Source organism: Lampris incognitus, chromosome 10 (genome assembly GCF_029633865.1).
Source record: "Lampris incognitus isolate fLamInc1 chromosome 10, fLamInc1.hap2, whole genome shotgun sequence".
In the NCBI taxonomy this organism is placed as follows: domain Eukaryota; kingdom Metazoa; phylum Chordata; class Actinopteri; order Lampriformes; family Lampridae; genus Lampris; species Lampris incognitus.
The window spans coordinates 36,442,493-36,462,348 of record NC_079220.1 but is presented as its reverse complement, the minus strand read 5'-3'; the positions used below and the strand labels follow the sequence as shown (position 1 = coordinate 36,462,348).

Sequence of the window (19,856 nt, the reverse complement as noted above, 5' to 3'; positions counted from 1 at the left end):
ACTACACACAGAAGTCAACCCGGGATGACCCCCAAGGTTGGATGACCCCGGGGCTCGAACCCAGGACCTTCTTGTTGTGAGGCAACTGCACTAACCACTGCACCAACGTGCCACCCTATGCAAAGCTATTTAAAACAAAATATGTGTTTGTGAGATATTTGTTTGAGTTCATTTATATACACCTGCACATGAACTGTATGCATGGATGCATTATGTGAACACCTGTACATGTATGTATGCACGTGTTTGTGCATACTTACCAAGAGCAGGCTCAGCACAGTCTTTATACTGCTCAGGAGTGCAGAATGAAGCATCACCTGCAGTGGGAGTAGTTTGGAAGACAGACAGTGAAAGAAGAAAGGAGAACTCAATGGATGGCTGAGATCTGTCCTAAAACATGAGAAGATAGAATATGTAATATTTTCACCTTTAATGTAACTAGCAACACTATGAACAGAACTAAATATATGGGGCTTTATTTTTGTGAAACTCAGTACAAATGCAGGCACAGACGCACATGGCATGCCAAATATACTTTTAGTAATTTGTTGACCAAAGATGCAAGCACAGCCCTGGCACGGTGCGGTGCAGTGCAGTCAATAAAGAGGTTGGATTAGGATAAATACATTATAAGCCGGTGGAGTTGGGGCAGGCTTTGACGTGGCCAGTCAGATCAGCTCCCCTCAAACCCTTTAATTGCGCTGTGGTGCAGTGATTGTCATTTTCCTGCTAAATGAAGAGGGAGCCCTGTTAGAAGAGCTACACATTCAACCTCGATTAACTTGGATGAATAAAATCCAGGAGTGATAAATTATTTCCGTGTACCTCCTCGGTCGGCCAATTATATTCTCCATTCCTAAGGACTGTGACAAAAAAAAATACCGTTAATTTGAAGCAGCATAAAATAATATCATTATCCCTGGCTGACGTAACTTAGAAATTAACTTCAGTATTCTCAATGTTGTGCACAAGCCTACAACAATTGACAGTGGACACAACAGTTTGGTCTACAGTCCGACACAGGAGTGGATTTTAACATCCCGATCCGTGACTCAGTAAAAACATCTCCTGTCTTATTTTGACTCATGATCTGATTGTGAAATTGATTCCTGTCCAATGGGAATCCTGCCAGACGTCAGGCTCTAGTTTATACATGTGATACCGGTGTCTGGCCCAGACAGACATCCACTTTGTCAAGTTAGGGTGAATTTTCCATTGAGTCATGGCGGGCGCAAATTCATTCATATCAATAGACATTTTTTTTTCTGATTAACTTCAGTGCGTTGCATTCAGTTACTTGTTGCTGACGGTTTATGCTTTAGTTTTGTGGGGTGAAAGGCATAGGCTAACATCCATTCAAACACATTTATAGATAGATGTCCCTATGCGCAGCAGCGTAACAAGCCAGCACCGGGCCCCAATACAAGATGGTCAAAGCGGGCCCCAGCCTGCCCATCACAATCAGATGTAGCATAATGTCATGTCAGTAGCGAATGAAAGAAGTGAAAGCACGCAGCTATATACCAACTAGCAACAGCAGAATGCACTGCACAGTTGAAGCCTAAATGAAGTGATGACTAGGAAAACAGACTGCCGTCATATAGAAGAGGAGTCATAATAGCAAGATGAAGATAGTGATTAACTAGCCTTCTTAAAAAAAGCTGGTGTCAGAGCACCATACAAATGACCCAAGTCATCCCTTGTTCAGTAAGTTCGGCTTGCTTCGCAGGTCACAGATATGATCTGCCAATATGCAGGACCAATAGATTTAAGAATTCTAATGTCCCTGCTGCTACTGGCCTTCTGAATAACAATGCTATTCTTGTTTCTTTGTGTGAATTGTTTGTGTATTGATCGGTGTGATGCTGATTGTTTTTAATGCTCACTTTGCAACAAATTGCCCTTCAGGGATAATAAAGATTGCTATGACCTTCACAGATGAAAACATAATCGGTGATGGCACACCCACACATTGACATTATTCATGTGTGCGCATAGGCCTTGTAATAATAATAATCGTCATCATCACATTTATATAGCACTTTTCTAGACACCCAAAGCGCTTCACATTGAAGGGAGTAACTCATTTCAACCACCACCAATGTGTAGCACCACCTGGGTGATGCATGGAAGCCATTTTGCGGCAGAACGCTCACCACACATCAGCTTGAGGTGGAGAGTGAGGAATCATTGAGCCAGTTACATGGGGGGATGATTTGGTGGCCAAATGGAGAGAGCCAGGTTGGGAATTTTGCCAGGCCACTGGGGAACTCCCTACTCTGTGATAACTGCCATGGGATCTTTAATGACCACAGTGAGTCAGGACCTCGGTTTAATGTCTCATTTGAAGAACGGCATCTGCTACAGCAGTGTCCCCATCACCACACTCGGCATTGGGATTTAATATTTGGATATTGTTTTTTTTAGGACCAGAGGGAAGACTGCCTCCTACTGGCCCACTAAGACCACTTCTGGCAGCAACTCATTTTCCCCGGAGGTCTCCCATCCAAGTACTAGCCAAGCCCACACCTGCTTAGCTTCTGTCAGTTGGCAGAGCCAGGGTACATGTTGGTATGGCTGCCTTATAAACAAAAAACACAAGTGTGTAGGCACTTGGTAGGCACTCACTTACTTGCTGTTTTGACACTTCGCCAGCTAGTTAACTCTTCTCTGTGGATTTTGGTTCATGGACGCATGTCTATAATTATGTGCAGGCACACTTTGCAAATATTTGAACATACCGTATACCGTAGACACTTCTCGAGAATTTTGATACCTTAGTTGCGAGATAAAGAGGGGTCTGTCCATGTGTGTGCTGTGGGCCCTAAACTGCTGCGGGCCCCAGTGCAGCTGCATCATCTGCATATAAGGTAGTTTCGCCGCTGCCTGTGTGTTCTCGCCTAGGCTGATGCACGAAAACAGCTCATTATATTTGCGTCTGGGCATAGACGCAGCTTGAACCGGCAATTGCGTAAACGCAGTTTCAAGCCAAAATGGACACCAAAAATTGTGCTGTGCCACCAGCAAATCTATAAAACACCCCAGTTGCATCATTCCACCTGTCTCAATGAAGGTGAGTTCTAGAGATGGGCAAAGCAGTACTTTTCAGTGTACTGAATCATTAGAATCAGTCCATTAAAAAGATTATTTCAAAAGATTCATTCACCAAAGCTCCGACTGCGTAGTCCCACTCACTGAACTGAAACACGGCCAAATGTTCATATCAGCTCTCTAACTAGTGGACTGAGAACAGTCGCTCATGAAGGAAAAGCCAGTGAGCTGAGAATTTACTGAGATGAAGATAGCAAACTGAAAGCTGCTATAACAAAGTCACATGTATCTTCATGACACCTATTGATTAAATAAAACATTTGGTACTCCTTCATTATGTGTGTGTGTGTGTGTCTGTGTGTAAGCCTATGCATATAATATCAATCTAGATAATGTCACATATTTGGATTGCAGTCCAAGACCAATGTTGTTAGCTATGTGCCAATGGTTTTCTGTGCTGACTCCGTCACTCTCTGCAGAGCTTTCTTATTAGCCGCAGTGCAACTGGCATAGCACACTAAAATGCCATAAGTGAGTATGCTTTCTATGGAGCAGTGATAGAAGGACACCAGCAGTGGCTGGGACAAATTAGCTCTCCTCAGTGTCCTTAGAAAGTAAAGCTGCTGCTGTGCCTTCTTCACTAGGGAAGTTGTATTGACAGTCCATGTGAGGTCCTGGGAGATGTGTGTGCCAAGGAATTTGAAGCTGGTCACCCTCTTCATCATGTCTCCTCCAGTGTATAAGGGAGCAGATTCCTCTTCCTTTTTCCTAAAGTTGATGATGGTTTCCTTTGTTTTTGGAGGTGTTGAGTGCTGAAGTGCTAGAGCACCATACTGACAGTTTGTGGACCTCATCCCTGTAGGCAGACTCATTGCCATTCTGTATTCGTCCCACCACAGTTATGTCATCTGCAAATTCTACTATGGTATTTGTACTGTGGGTTGGTGTGCAGTCGTGTGTAAAGAAGAGGGCTCGGCACGCAGCCCTGTAGAGCTCAGGGTCGATGAGTGGTGTGTCGCCAGCCTGACAGTCTGTGGACGATTTTATAAAAAGTATTTTATCCATCTTCATGTGGACTGGCTGACACCCAGCTCGAGCAGCTTGATCACCATTCTGCTGGGGATTATTGTGTTGAATGCAGAGCTAAAGTCTACGAACAACATCCTCACATATTGTGCCGCCAGATCCTAAATGAACGGTGGCTTTATTTTGACATGGAAGGAAGCTGAGTTTGGCTGTTGTCGTGCATAGGCCACAAAGAAGAAGAAAAAAATCATTCACAAAGAAGAAAAAAAAAGATAACAGAAGCTCACAATGTGAGAGATGGAGAGTGTAGCAGATAGCGTGCTAATTGAGAGCCAACTAGTTGCAATTAAACCAAAACTGGAGCGGGGAAAGCTTCATCTTGCTGGCCGTCTACAGGGATGCCACTGGTGGGCTAATTAATCCTGTTTTGTCATTAGAATTAATTGCTGGTTAGTGTTATTGTTATAATTCATTGCTAGTTAGCATTCTTGTATTAGGCTAATGTTAAAACGGTTAGCTAATCACTCAGATCACCTTGCTGTATAGTTTATCTCGTGTAGTTCAGTTAGCTTGAGGTTAGCCGTGTTCTGTGCAATTAAGTACATGTGTATAGTTATATATTGATTTAATTTGGTAAAAGATGTAGAATATGAGTGAGATTCATTTGGTTCATAATCTTAAAAAGAATTATTAAGTAAAAATGAGGTTTATTTTTCTGTACTTTTGGAATGGAATAATGGCAGCATTATTATTTTTTTCCTTTTTGTATTGTAAAGGTTTTCAACCTAACAATGCAATGCAATCATCAAAAAGCTTGATAGTTAAAATAATTAAATAAAACAAGACTAAAGAAGATTGCTGTTTGAGTTGTGCCATACATTCCCTGTAGTTGGCTAAGGCCTTTTTCAAGTTTGGGCAGGAGCTGAAGCAAATTCCTCTAAATAACTTGACACATATGTTTCCTGGTGCTCCAGATGTGTCAATGCAGTATGGAGAGCTGTGTTAATGGCATCCTCTGTTGACCTGTTGGTGTTGTAGGCAAATTGGTGTTGGTCCAGAGTGGGTTGGAGTTCAGATTCGATGTGTTTTAGGACCAGCCTCTCAAAACACTTCACTACAGTGGAGGTGAGTGCTACAGGTCTGTAGTTATTAAGGCTGCTGATAGATGTTTTCTTAGGGACAGGCACAATAGTGGCAAACTTAAAGCATTTGGGGACAGTACATAATGACAAGGAGAGGTTAAAGCTGTTGCTTTCGCCACCTGATCCGCACAGTATCTGAGTGCCTTCCCTGGAATGCCATCTGGACCGGCAGCCTTCCTGGGATTGATACTGCAGAGCACTCTCCTGACATCATCTGTGCTCACAGATGATATAGTGATTGCATAAGTATTCAACCCCTTGTGCTCTGAAAGCTCCAAGTTTACAAAATTGACAAATTATTCCTAAAACAAAGTCAGGTAAACACAATTGGACATGATTAGTGTGTACCTGTAAAATATTAAAGTTACGGTCTCACTTATGAGTATAAAAAACAGTCTGCGTAAAGTTCATTAGCCAGGCGTGAATGTTGTGTCCAGCAAAACTCGGACCACGACTTTGAATCAAACTGTGTTTATTGCTGCCACAGTAAACATTATATACACGTACAGTATAGTATCAACAACGTCTTGTGTTACTGCCATAAACCGGCTGTAGTAAAACTTAAAGCTGCAGTGTCCTAGACTACAGACACACTGTTGTGACTTATACACAACAGTGAACTCCATCAGAAAATGAAGACAAAGGAGCATAGTACTGAAGTAAGAGATAGAGTGATTAAAATGCAGAAGACGGGAAAGGGATACAAAACAATATCCAAGTGTTTGGATGTCCCACGGAACACTGTTGGATCCATTGTCAGAAAGTGGAAGCTGTATTTCACCACCAAGACACTTTGTAGGTCAAGCCGTCCCTCAGAGCTGAGTGTCTGAGCAAGACATGGGCTGGTGAGGAAAGCCACAGATGATCCTGCAATCACTTTGAAGAAGTTCCAGTGGTCAGTGGCTGAAACTGGAGTAAATGTGCATGAGTCAGCCATATCACAGTCTCTCCATAAATCTGGCCTGTATGGGAAGGTGGCAAGAAAAGAGCCATTGCTCAAAACTATGCATATAAAAGCACGCTTGGAGTTTGCCAAGCATGCAAGAGACCCAGTTAGGATGTGGGTAAAGGTTTTGTGGTCAAATGAGACACAAGTTGAACTTTCTGGCCAAAACTCAAAAGCGTTATGTGTGGTGCAAACCCAACACTGCTCATGCCCTAAGACGCAGCAGCTTGGTGCTCTCAGCGAAACAGTATTTTTGTGCTTTTGTGTGTGTTGTGGTTGCTTGTTCGAGCACTTGAAGCTCGTATACAGTATGAACAAGCCAAACTCCTTAACATCGGAGGATGGTATCAGAATTACACAACTGGAAGCCTGGACTCTATCCCACCAGAGATCCTTCGTCCAGGAGAGCCTGGAGGAGGAGTTATGGCTATCCCACCAAAGAGGTGTCACAGGCGGTGCAAGGAAAGGAAGCAGAAGCAGGGTAAGAGGAGCGGCCTACAAGCTAGGCTAAGGGCTAACCCACACAGACCAGTCCTGCTGAGTCTCTTTCTTGCCAACTCCCGTTCGCTCGTCAATAAGATGGACGAAATAAGACTGAGGATTACGTCACATAACATGGGCAGCTGTGTGATGATCATCACAGAGACCTGGCTGGACAGCACCGTTCCCGACGCGGCTATTGAACTAGTGGGGCACTGTTTACCGAGCGGATAGGACAGCAGTCTCTGGTAAGAGCAAAGATGGAGGATTATGTATTTATATAAACAATGACTGGTGTACAGCTACGAACATTATTGGGACACACTGCTCCCTGGACTTAGAATACCTGGCTGTGAAATGCAGGCCATTTTATATGCTGAGAGATTTTTCTGCCATTTTAATCACAGCCGTTTACATACCACCACATGCTAACGCTGAGATGGCACTGGAGGAACTGCACAGCACTATCAACAACCAGCTGAATGCACATCCAGAGGGAACTGTGATTGTAATGAATGAAAGGTCACGTGTTTAACTTGACCTACTCACGGGTGTACGTGCAGTGCGTGTGACGTATACAGGAAGTTAGAAGGCATGTTATGAAGGTTGTATGTCGGATGAACGCTAGTAAAAGCTACACAGTTAAGAACCTACGAAGTCGGCTCGTTCTTGAATTATTCTTATGTCAGTAAGACAAGGCGTCTACGGACATTACATGGTGTCAGAATAGTCTGTGTATCTGAACACGAGCGGTCATGCCGAAGTTTTATCCGCCGAGTGAATTCAAGTTTGACTGCCCCGTTGAATGGCCGGAGTGGAAACAACGGTTTTCGCGCTTCAGGCTCGCGACAAAGCTGGATAAAGACGACGGGGAGATTCAAGTGAGTTCGCTGATTTATGCAATGGGCAGCGAGGCTGAAAAGATATTCAGCTCGTTTGACTTCGCGGCGGAGGGTGATAAAGTGGACTATGATATCGTACTGAAAAAGTTCGACGGCTACTTTATTCCCCGCCGTAACATCATACATGAGAGGGCGTGCTTCTATCAACGTAGCCAGCAGCCAGGAGAGACAGCGGAGATGTACATCCGGACGTTGTATGAGCTGTCTGAACACTGAGTTTGGGGACAAGAGGGATGAACATATCAGAGATCGTCTGGTAGTGGGCATAAAAGATAAGGTGCTCTCCCGTCAGTTCCAGCTCACAGCGGACCTTACTCTGGTGAAAGTCATTGAACAAGTGCGCCAGGCGGAGGCAATAACAAAGCAGCTCAGCCTCCAAGCTAACCAACCAGAGGCCCAGCTGGCTAACGTCAATGTTGTCCGACGGCGGGACGGACGCCAAAACAAAAAGGGCGGACAGCGTCATGGTGGCAGCAGACCTGCAACCAACAAAGTAGATGAATGCGGGAGGTGCGGCAAGACGCAGCACACCGATGAGCGGAAGTGTCCTGCAACGAACAGTAAGTGCAACAAGTGTCATAAAAAGGGACATTGGGAGCGTGTATGGCACTCTAAAGCGGTGAGAGAAGTCACTGAAGAGGTTAAACAGCTGTACTTTCTGGGAGAAGTTGGCAAAGAGAGCAGTCAGGAAGATTGGACTGTTAGTTTAACAATAAGTGATGTACCAATAACCTTTAAAATTGACACGGGGGCTGACGCTACTGTTATCAACCAAGGGACATTTAAAAAGCTGAAGCCAAACATAAAACTGGGACCTCCTGACACATGCTTCATAAGCCCAGGTGGAAACATCAGCTGCATAGGACAGTTTCAAGCCACAACCAACTACAAGGAGAAACAATACTCCTTTCCAGTGTATGTGATCAAGGGGAGAGGCAGCTGTCTGCTGAGTCGTCCAGAGGCAGTGGAGATGGGTCTAGTGAAGCGGATGGATGAGGTCAGTGGAGTTTTCGGTTCAAGTGGACTGCTGAAAACAGACCCAGTGAAAATAGCTCTGGTGGAGGGTGCCCAGCCATACGCGGTGCATACAGCCAGACGGATACCGCTGCCACTTGTACCACTGGTTAAGAAAGAACTGCAGCGCATGGAAAATGAGGGCATTATTGAAAAAGTGACTCAGCCCACAGAATGGTGCGCCGCTATGGTGCCGGTGCTGAAACCGAACAAGAAAGAGGTTCGCTGCTGCGCTGACCTCAGGAGGCTGAATCGAGCGGTGAAACGTGAGAAATACGTGCTGCCCACTATGGAGGAAATAATGCCAAGGCTCGCAGGGTCAAAGTTCTTCACAACGTTGGATGCAGCAAGTGGGTTTTACCAGATCCCCTTGCATGAAGACAGCAGGGGGCTCACCACTTTCATCACCCCATTTGGGAGGTATGCTTTCTGCCGCCTTCCATTTGGTATAACGAGTGCTCCAGAGATTTTCCAGAGAAAGATGGCGGAAACTCTGACCGGGCTAGAGGGCACAGAGGTGTACATGGATGACATCCTTATACATGGAGAGACTGAGGAAATCCATGACCGGCGCCTAGCAGAGGCGCTGGGGGTCATTGAAACAGCAGGTCTCAAACTGAACCAAGCGAAATGCAAGTTCAAACAGAAACAAGTCCGCTTCCTTGGTCATATCATCAACGAGGGAGGCATCAGACCTGACCCGGACAAAGTGGCCGGAATAGAGAACTTTCCTCAGCCCCAGAACGTGACGGAACTCAAGAGGTTCCTCGGGATGGTGAACTATTTGGCAAAATACGTCCCAGAGCTGTCCACTGTAGGTCAGCCGCTTTATGGACTGCTTAAAGCAACGACAGAGTGGCTGTGGGGACCTGCACAGAACACAGCATTCCAAGACCTTAAAGCAGCACTCGCCACCGCCCCGGTACTCACCTTTTATGACGTCAATAAGGCTACGGTGGTGTCAGCAGATGCCAGCAGCTACGGGCTGGGAGGCGTTCTGCTCCAGCAGCACGGGGAACACTGGAAGCCCGTGGCCTACTGCGCCCGACGGCTGAGTGACGCAGAGACAAGGTACGCACAGAGCGAGAAAGAGTGCTTAGCCAGCGTCTGGGCATGTGAAAGGTTCGAGAAGTACTTGTTTGGGCTTGACAATTTCAGACTTGTCACCGATCATAAACCACTAGTGCCTCTCATGAACAGCAAAGACTTGGATAATGTGCCCATTGGGTGCCAGAGACTGTTAATGAGGCTGATGCGTTTCAATGCAGTGGCTGAATACGCACCAGGCAAAACTTTAGCTGTGGCTGATGCACTCTCCAGAGGCCCAGAGCAGCGCTACGGAGATGGTGCTTCTCATGATGATGTTGCGGCACACATCGATGCCATCGTGTGCCAGGTGCCTGCCACACCTCAAAGGATGCAGGAGATAAAACAGAGCACGGATGGGGATCTGCAGCTCCAGACAGTGTTGGGCTTCATCAGACACGGCTGGCCTGAGTATGTCGATAAAGTGCCGGAGACAGTCAGAGACTTTTATCAGGTGAGAGGGGAGTTATCTGAGGTAGATGGTTTAGTCATCAGAGGCAGTCGTATCGTCATTCCCACAGAGATGAGGGAGGTGATCTTAGACAGAATACACGACGGGCACCAGGGGATAGTTAAGTGCAGAGAGAGAGCTAGCCAGTCAGTGTGGTGGCCCAAAATGACAGAGCACATTACAACAAAGATACAGCAATGTCAATTCTGCAGAGAACACAAGAACACACAGAGAAAAGAGCCTTTAATGTCAAGTGAGCTCCCATCCAGACCATGGCAGAAAGTTGGCATAGACCTGTGTGAGTACAAAAAGCAAAACTACTTGATAGTGTCTGACTATTATTCCAGGTTTTTGGAGATCCTAAATCTACCAACAACTACTAGCAGTCAGGTTGTAGCTAGGCTGAAGGCTACATTTGCACGTTTTGGTATCCCTGAAATTGTAGTTAGCGATAATGGGCCACAGCTAGTTTCAGAAGAGATGAGGAGGTTCAGTGAGGATTATGATTTCATCCATGTGACTTCAAGCCCACACTACCCCCAGAGTAATGGACAGGCAGAGAGGGCTGTTCAGATAGCCAAAAGCATATTAAGGCAGGAAGACCCTCTCCTCGCCCTGTTGACATACAGAGCTACACCCTCTTCTTCCACTGGAGCCAGTCCAGCGGAATTGCTCATGGGTAGAGACTCAGAACCACCTTACCCACATTGCAGCATAACCTGAAACCGGCCTGGCCTAAAGAGGAACTGATCAAAACCGCTGACGCCGCAGCCAAATCGAGGCAGGCTTTCTACTACAACCGCAGGAACGGCGTGCGGACACTGCGCCCACTGAACTCGGGTGACGCAGTACTCACCAAACTTGATGGACAGAAAACATGGACAATGCCAGCAGTTGTTCACAGTCAGAGCTCCACTCCCAGATCCTACATAGTTGAGACAGCTCAAGGTGAACATTACAGAAGGAACAGGCGCCACCTGTTGGCCACACCCAAAACACTCACCTTTGTCAGCAGGGATCCTGACCATGTCACTCCAGGGGAGAATGGAAACATGGATGAGTCCCGAGCAGCAGAAATGCCAACTTCCACACCATATGTTACTCGCTCTGGCAGGGTGAGCAAGCCAGCAATCCGGCTGGATTTGTGAGGCGTATGGACTTGTGTACTGTGGGAGATTTTTTATTTTTTTGTGAAAAGGGGGGTGATATACAGGTTAAAATTGTTGGCAGTAAATGTTCAGAGAAATGTTTAGAAAATAATCTTAGAGGGGGAGATGTAATGAATGAAAGGTCACGTGTTTAACTTGACCTACTCACGGGTGTACGTGCAGTGTGTGTGACGTATACAGGAAGTTAGAAGGCATGTTATGAAGGTTGTATGTCGGATGAACGCTAGTAAAAGCTACACAGTTAAGAACCTACGAAGTCGGCTCGTTCTTGAATTATTCTTATGTCAGTAAGACAAGGCGTCTACGGACATTACAGTGATTGTGGCAGGAACCTTTAACCACTCAGAGCTAAAGACAGTGCTGCCCAAACTCCACAAGAATATCAACTCCCAACCAGAGACAAAAATATTCTGGACCAAGTTTACACCAACATCCCGGGAGCATACAAAGCCGCACCATCGCCACGCCTCGGCTTATCCGACCACATCTCACTGGTAATGACTCCATCCTATAAACCTCTAATCTGCAGAACAAGACCAGCTGTTAAAACTGTCCACGTTTGGAGTGAGGAAGCCACCTCACGACTGCAGGACTGCATTGGAAGCACAGACTGGGGAGTGTTTGCACAGGGAGCAGACTTGAGGAATACACTTCAGCTGTCCTGGCCTACATTCATTTCTGCACTGAGACAGTACTAACCACCAAAACCATCAAGGTATTTCCGAACCAGAAGCCATGGCTGGACACTTATTTTTACTACTTCACTTTATTTATACTAAATGTTGTTTGTCCTTGTTTTTATCGTGTTTGTTTGTTTTGTTTGTTTGTTAATCATTTACCTTGTCTAGTGTTGCTGGTCTGAGAGTCACCAAATGAAATTTCGTTATGTGTACACAATGACAATGAAGTATCTTATCCTATCTTAAAACACCCTCCCTACAGCGAAGCATGGCGGCGGCAGCATAATGCTATGGGGTTGCTTTTCATCTGCCAGCACTGGGAACCTTGTTCAAATTGAGGGAAGAATGGATGGAGATAAATACAGGGAAATATTGGGAGAAAACCTGTTGCAGTCTGCCATAAAGCTGAAGCTTGAGAGAAGGTTCACTTTCCAGCAGGACAATGATCCAAAGCACAAGGCTAAAGCAACAATGGCACGGCTCAGTAACAAAAAGGTGAACGTTTTGGAGTGGCCAAATCAATGTCCGGACCTCAACCTTATTGAAAATCTGTGGCACAGACTGAAAATCACAGTCCAGAGGCACCATCCCACCAACCTGCAAGACCTGTACATATTCGGCCAAGAAGAATGGGCAAAAATTACTTCAGAAGAATGTGCAAAGCTTGTACATACTTACCCCAAGAGAATCATGGCTGTTATTGCAGCAAAAGGGTACTCTACAGTATTGATATGTGGGGGTTGAATACTTATGCAAGGCACTATATTTTAGCTTTTGATTTATTCAGAAAAAGTCAGTGAAACATAACTTTTTTGGCTTTGGGAACATACTGTTAGAGCTCATGGGTTCACAAAAATAATATTGTTCAGGAACAGAGGTGTGAGTATCTTTTATAATCCAGAAATTAGTGATGACTGTCAAGGGGGTTGAATATTTTTGCAAGGCACTGTACAAAACTAGTTGCTAACTCCCTACAGATGAAGGGACATATCTGAAAAAAAACCCCGGAATTTACCATGGCCAGTTAGCAAACAGGCAAGGACACTGCAGTTTGAAATCAATTTTTTAAGAAATATTCTTTGCAAATCGTTGATATCACTAACAAAATGAATCAAACATGCCTTAAAGACAGCATGATAAAAAATAATATTGTAGTTATCCATGTTGACAAGTTTCCATTCTTTTTAGGGGGTGAGGGAATCTGTAATCTCATGGGCTCAGAGAGGACAGGACGGAAAATGTCCGACCACATGTTGCCTGCACCAACCAACACTCTGAGTTTCTCACATCCATTAGGCCAGTCTAAAAGTGCTCTAGTCACCCTCCTTATGACATGTGATTGAGAGAGAAGAGCTGTGTTGCTTACCAGGCATGTGCACCATCCTACAGTTGCAGTTTTCCACAATGTAGCGTGTCTCACAGTCAATCCTACAGGCGGTGAGACTGTAGACCTGGAAGAAGCTGGACTCCAGTGCCTTGGACTCGCACTCTCCCCATGGAGGAGGTAGGTAGGTCAGCTATGGCAGAGAGAAGGGGTGTGGGGTAAATGGAGTGGGGAGATGTACATGTAAGAGGCAAGAGTACAACATTCCCCTCTCTTAAAGCTGCAGTCTGTAACATTTCTCCATTAATGAATCGTTATTATATCCAACTAGGCCATGGAGTAAGGTTCTATAATACTAACTGTCACATCTTTGTCGTGGTTGTAGACACTCTCCACTCTCCATATACTACTGCTGAAATATGTTGTTCAGGTCACACCCGCTGGTGCAGCGGCAAACACGAACGTGATGGAAACAATTCCAGCAGGGAGGGAAAAAAATAAAAATAAAATTGAAACGTGTGGCCATACTTCTGTCAGACAGACAGTGTATATAATTATAGAACAATTAGGCAATGACGTTTGATGAGGTTTAGACTGCCTGTTTTAATTTTGGTCCAAGGATCACATTTTAACAAGGGTGCAATCTTGGTGAGCTCAGAGCACATTAGGCACTATGATAGCTCCACCTTGTTTGCAGCCCAAGAAAAAGTCGCAATAGTTGTATTTCTCTCTGGTTTATGGATGTGGTGAGAGAGGACATGCAGGTGGCTGGTGTGACAGAGGAAGATGCAGAGGACAGGAAGAAACGGAAACGCATGATCCGCCGTGGCGACCCCTAACGGGAACAGCCAAAAGTAGTAGTAGTACTATTTCTCTCTGGCTTCTACATCCAACTATGTTGGAATACTGTAATTGATTGTCCAACAGAATCACCACATCGTCATCACATTGCAAATGGGCAGAGTAATGCAAAATATTGGGGATTGTAGTTTTAATTAACCAGCTGCAAGGGAAATAATCAGCATAATGTGAGTGAACTATACAGTAATAGAAGCACATCAGTTACTGTAACCACTGCAAATTATTATACAGTGTAAGTCCATGAATCCATTAAATATTATTTTCAGTTTTGTTTCAATTACACCTCGCTGCCAGGAGATGCCGATAATGTGCAAAATTATGGTTAAACCTCTCTTTCTTGATAGTGAGGAAGGCTGGTTTGAACGAGGAGTCAAAGAGGCCATCTATGTGAAGAGGGAACGACCATCCCTGAATCGGGGGGGGGGGTACATCTGTCACCATCGTACAATGCTGTGATTGCAACTATTCCCAAATCCTCTGTGAATAGTACACATGGCCATTGTAACTCCAGTTAATGTCACACTCATATTTGCAAACTGGTCGTTGCTTTCAGTCATTATGCCACTGTATTGTTTATAAGGGTGGGGACACCTGCAGTCAGTTGAGACTGAAGAGGTCACTTAGTTGAGTAATGAAACGTATCTGTCAACAAACGTTGTGTCTTTGAGTATTTCTCCCCCCCCCCCCGTGTGTGTGTGTGTGTGTGTGTGTCTCTCTCTCTCTCTCTCATATACACACACTTGGAAATGCATACATACAGACACACTAATACTACATATGCATCAGGTGAAAGAGAGCTTCTCAATAGACACAGCAGTGTGGAAAACATATTTGAAGTTGTGAACAGATGCTGGTTGTGAAGATCATCAACACCCAGCTTTGGGAAAACAGACACTCTAAATGCTGTCTTTTCACCCCCATGGTTCCTGAGACATGGAGAGCAGGAGCAAGGAACACCAGAAGGAGCTGTGTGAGGTTCCATCTGCTCCCAAGCGTATGCAGACTGCCTCCAGTCATGTGCTTAGTACCCATCATCCACCACCCCCTGCTCTACTGATTCCATGCATTACCCGAACCGCTTATCCTGCTCAGGGTCGCTGGAGTCTATCCCAGCCGTCACTGGGCAGCAGGCGGGGAGATACCCTGGACAGGCTTCCAGTCCAACACACACACACACACACACACACACACACACACACACACACACACACACACACACACACACACACACACACACACACACACACACACACACACACACACACAACCCTAGGGAGAATTTAGTACGGCCGGTTCACCTGACCTACATGTCTTTGGACTGTGGGAGGAAACCGGAGCACCTGGAGGAAACCCACACAGACACGCAGAGAACATGCAAACTCCACACAGAGGACGACCCGGGGCGACCCCCAAGGTTGGACTACCCTGGGGTTTGAACCAATGACCTTGTTGCTGTGAGGCGACTGCACTAATCACTGTGCCGCCAACTCTAGTGATTATCTCTCTCTATTGATTGTCATTATAATGAGTCCTGAGAGGCAGCTACTCTTGCCATAATACCAGATTTTGGGTTAGGCTAAAATGCACAACATCTTGCCAGTCATGGCAGAATTTGAAGGAAGACCCTTCCTCCTATTAAGTGATACTTTGTGTAATCTCCATGGAGTTTGATGCAGTGAAGATGCAGACATAATCACTACAGCCATGATGAAATTCAAATACAATCAAAACATCATTCTAGCAAGATAAATATTTCATCATTTATAGAGACTTGATCATGTTTGAGCTCCATTATATTGTCTCCTGTGGTAATTAAGCATGCCCTCAGAAATGTCAGCAGCAGGTGTGAGGGATGGATACTTTCCAGGTAGACTTCCAGGATCAATAATGCTGGAATCGATCAATGATCAATCTAATCGGAGACCATTTTAAATGTGCTTCTTAGCAGTCTGCCGTCTGAAACCTTTCCGATCACCTTCACAACTTAGCCAACCTGTGGCTTTTGGGTTGATTATAATTTGGTCACACTATAAACACGAGTGGGGCAAAACCAGATACTGTTGGCTAAATGTGGGCTAAAGCTGCACATTATAGTGCAGAGGAGTTCTGAGGTACACTACCGTTCAAAAGTTTGGGATCACCCAAACAATTTTGTGTTTTCCAGGAAAAGTCACACTTATTCACCACCATATCTTGTGAAATGAATAGAAAATAGAGTCAAGACATTGACAAGGTTAGAAATAATGATTTGTATTTGAAATAAGATTTTTTTTACATCAAACTTTGCTTTCGTCAAAGAATCCTCCATTTGCAGCAATTACAGCATTGCAGACCTTTGGCATTCTAGCTGTTAATTTGTTGAGGTAATCTGGAGAAATTGCACCCCACGCTTCCAGAAGCAGCTCCCACAAGTTGGATTGGTTGGATGGGCACTTCTTGCATACCATACGGTCAAGCTGCTCCCACAACAGCTCAGTGGGGTTCAGATCTGGTGACTGCGCTGGCCACTCCATTACCGATAGAATACCAGCTGCCTGCTTCTGCTCTAAATAGTTCTTGCACAATTTGGAGGTGTGTTTAGGGTCATTGTCCTGTTGTAGGATGAAATTGGCTCCAATCAAGCGCTGTCCACTGGGTATGGCATGGCGTTGCAAAATGGAGTGATAGCCTTCCTTATTCAGAATCCCTTTTACCCTGTACAAATCTCCCACCTTACCAGCACCAAAGCAACCCCAGACCATCACATTACCTCCACCATGCTTAACAGATGGCGTCAGGCATTCTTCCAGCATCTTTTCATTTGTTCTGCGTCTCACAAACGTTCTTCTTTGTGATCCAAACACCTCAAACTTGGATTCATCCGTCCACAACACTTTTTTCCAGTCTTCCTCTTTCCAATGTCTGTGTTCTTTTGCCCATCTTAATCTTTTTCTTTTATTGGTCAGTCTCAGATATGGCTTTTTCTTTGCCACTCTGCCCTGAAGCCCAGAATCCCGCAGCCGCCTCTTCACTGTAGATGTTGACACTGGTGTTTTGCGGGTACTATTTAATGAAGATGCCAGTTGGGGACCTGTGAGGCGTCTGTTTCTCAAACTAGAGACTCTAATGTACTTATCTTCTTGCTCAGTTGTGCAACGCGGCCTCCCACTTCTTTTTCTACTCTGGTTAGAGCCTGTTTGTGCTGTCCTCTGAAGGGAGTAGTACACACCGGTGTAGGAAATCTTCAATTTCTTAGCAATTTCTCGCATGGAATAGCCTTCATTTCTAAGAACAAGAATAGACTGTCGAGTTTCAGATGAAAGTTCTCTTTTTCTGATCATTTTGAGCATTTAATTGACCCCACAAATGTGATGCTCCAGAGACTCCATCCGCTCAAAGGAAGGTCAGTTTTGTAGCTTCTGTAACGAGCTAAACTGTTTTCAGATGTGTGAACATGATTGCACAAGGGTTTTCTAATCATCAATTAGCCTTCTGAGCCAATGAGCAAACACATTGTACCATTAGAACACTGGAGTGATAGTTGCTTGAAATGGGCCTCTATACACCTATGTAGATATTGCACCAAAAACCAGACATTTGCAGCTAGAATAGTCATTTACCACATTAGCAATGTATAGAGTGTATTTCTTTAAAGTTAAGACTAGTTTAAAGTTATCTTCATTGAACAGTACAGTGCTTTTCCTTCAAAAATATGGACATTTCAATGTGATCCCAAACTTTTGAACGGTAGTGTACATATTATAGCTCGCAGAAGATGGGCTTCTTTATTTGGCTCGACAGTGCAGAGCCAACTGAAATTATTACTATAGTGACCTGAGGGTTGACAGGATGCAACAAGGGAGTTGTACAAAACATTAAGCCCTTTTCTTTTCTCTCAGGAAAAGAGGATTTTCACAAGCTTTAGAGCATTGTGCCCTTTAAGCTATCATCAAAAACCCACTGAAGGTCAATTTCCATATCATAGGGTTTGCAATTTGAAATGGTCCATGTAGTTGTTTCTATGTTTGTGTATGTTCACTAAGCCCCCATTTTGTGTTGCATTCTTTGGCTACTGTGGCTTTGGTTCATTTGATGGAGGGGTTTTAATCTATGTCCAACAAAATTGTTGTGGTCCAGACGCAAGGCGCATCCCCGCCTGAGTCTACCAGCAGGGTTCAATCAGCGCGCTCGTTGAGAGCGCAGCTACGCACCAGAGGCTCATCGGTGATCAGCGCACCTGAAGCCAATCTGCAGCCAGCTATACGAGAGGACGCTGACGTGCAGTCGTTGCCAGGTTGTGCCATCTAGTACGGTAGTCACCCAGTAGATCGCTAGACTCTTTGGCTGTGTTGCCTCCTGCAATTCCTATGTCGTGATTCCTGAGTCTAATTCTGTGTCTCTGTCCTACCCAGAACCCCGGTGCTTCTCGGGCTCCGTCTTCCTCGCGTCCCTTGTATTCCTCGGACCCCTCTCTTGTGCTCCCACGCTGCTTCCCGCAGAACCCCTACTCCCGGACTTTCGCTTCACCAGCACGCACAAACACCCTCCAGTCATTTACATTCCTGCACACACGCACCACACTCGCCCTGCACACAAACACATCGTCTTTTACACACCCCACATCCAGGACTCTAGTTGCACCATACACACCCCGCATTTCCCTCCCCTGAATAAGAATAAACGTGCCTACGGGCTTGACCCTGCCGGACCCCTGCACTGGTTCGTTTTACCCAGTTTCAACGAATTACAATTTCAGTGTTAGAGAGTATAGTCTCCAATATGAACTCCTCCTCCTGCATCTTAGACATCATTCCCATCAAAGGAGGGATCTCTCTCCCAAGACGGACAACGTGCAATTGATGTTGTGTTTACACAATTTACAGAATACAACATTGAAAGAGGACTTAACTCTAGTATCAACAAGGGCTCCCTCCACCATCTACTGTTGGTAAAAATCACCGCTGCTCGGCTCATTACTGGGACAAAGAGGCATGCCCATATCACTCATGTGCTTGCCTCCCTATACTGACTCCCTGTTATATTTCGAATTGGTTTTCACATTTTATTGCTCAATTTCAAGGTTTTAAATGGTCTTGCTCCTATATAAATTTCTGATTTATTGACCTGATATATGCCCTCTCGATCATTAAGGGCCACAGATGGAGCACTGCTGGTTATTCCCAGGTCTCGGTTTGTCACAAAGGGGGGTTGGGCTTTTGCTATTCCAGCTCCCACACTATGGAACTCTCTTTCTGTCGAACTAAGATTAATCAAGTCTTCAGCATTGTAGTAGACCAACAGCGCTAACTAGTGGTGGTTAAACTAGGCTCTCATATACCCCGGATGTTGACTGCTGCGACAGTCGGAGAGTTACAATAAAGAGGACAAGACGTTGGGAATTGGTCTCCGGCTCAAATCACTGTCATGGATATATTAGCAGTATAAGATACATCCAGATAATATAGCGAATATATTACAGTGGCGACGAGGATGGGATACCTTTAATGTGAGAAGGTAATCCCAGTAGTTAATAAGCAACGTGACGCTACAAGCTAGCTTACAGCCAGCTAGCAAGAAAAGACTAGCTAGCCAAGCCAAGCACAAGCATGGCGCATTTCATCGGCAATATTGCTGAATACAAGGAAGGTAAAGAGGACTTCGAGTCGTACCTTGAAAGATTGGAGCAATGGATGATCGTTAATGAAGTGGAGGACGGTAAGAAGGCCAATGTTTTCCTGTCTGTGA

General features: G+C 45.1%; 1 protein-coding gene across 2 annotated transcripts in view; it reads right to left on the bottom strand.

Moving 5' to 3' along the window:
- The window catches only part of asic2 (acid-sensing (proton-gated) ion channel 2), an 813,603-nt gene that overhangs the window by 43,375 nt on the left and 750,372 nt on the right, over window positions 1-19,856 (bottom strand). The window contains exon 5 of one of the 2 annotated variants that reach the window (XM_056287454.1): window positions 243-317. In XM_056287454.1, the coding sequence (XP_056143429.1) occupies window positions 243-317 (75 nt within the window). The remainder of the gene's footprint in view (window positions 1-242; window positions 318-19,856) is intronic. The other variant, XM_056287453.1, reaches the window with a different exon arrangement.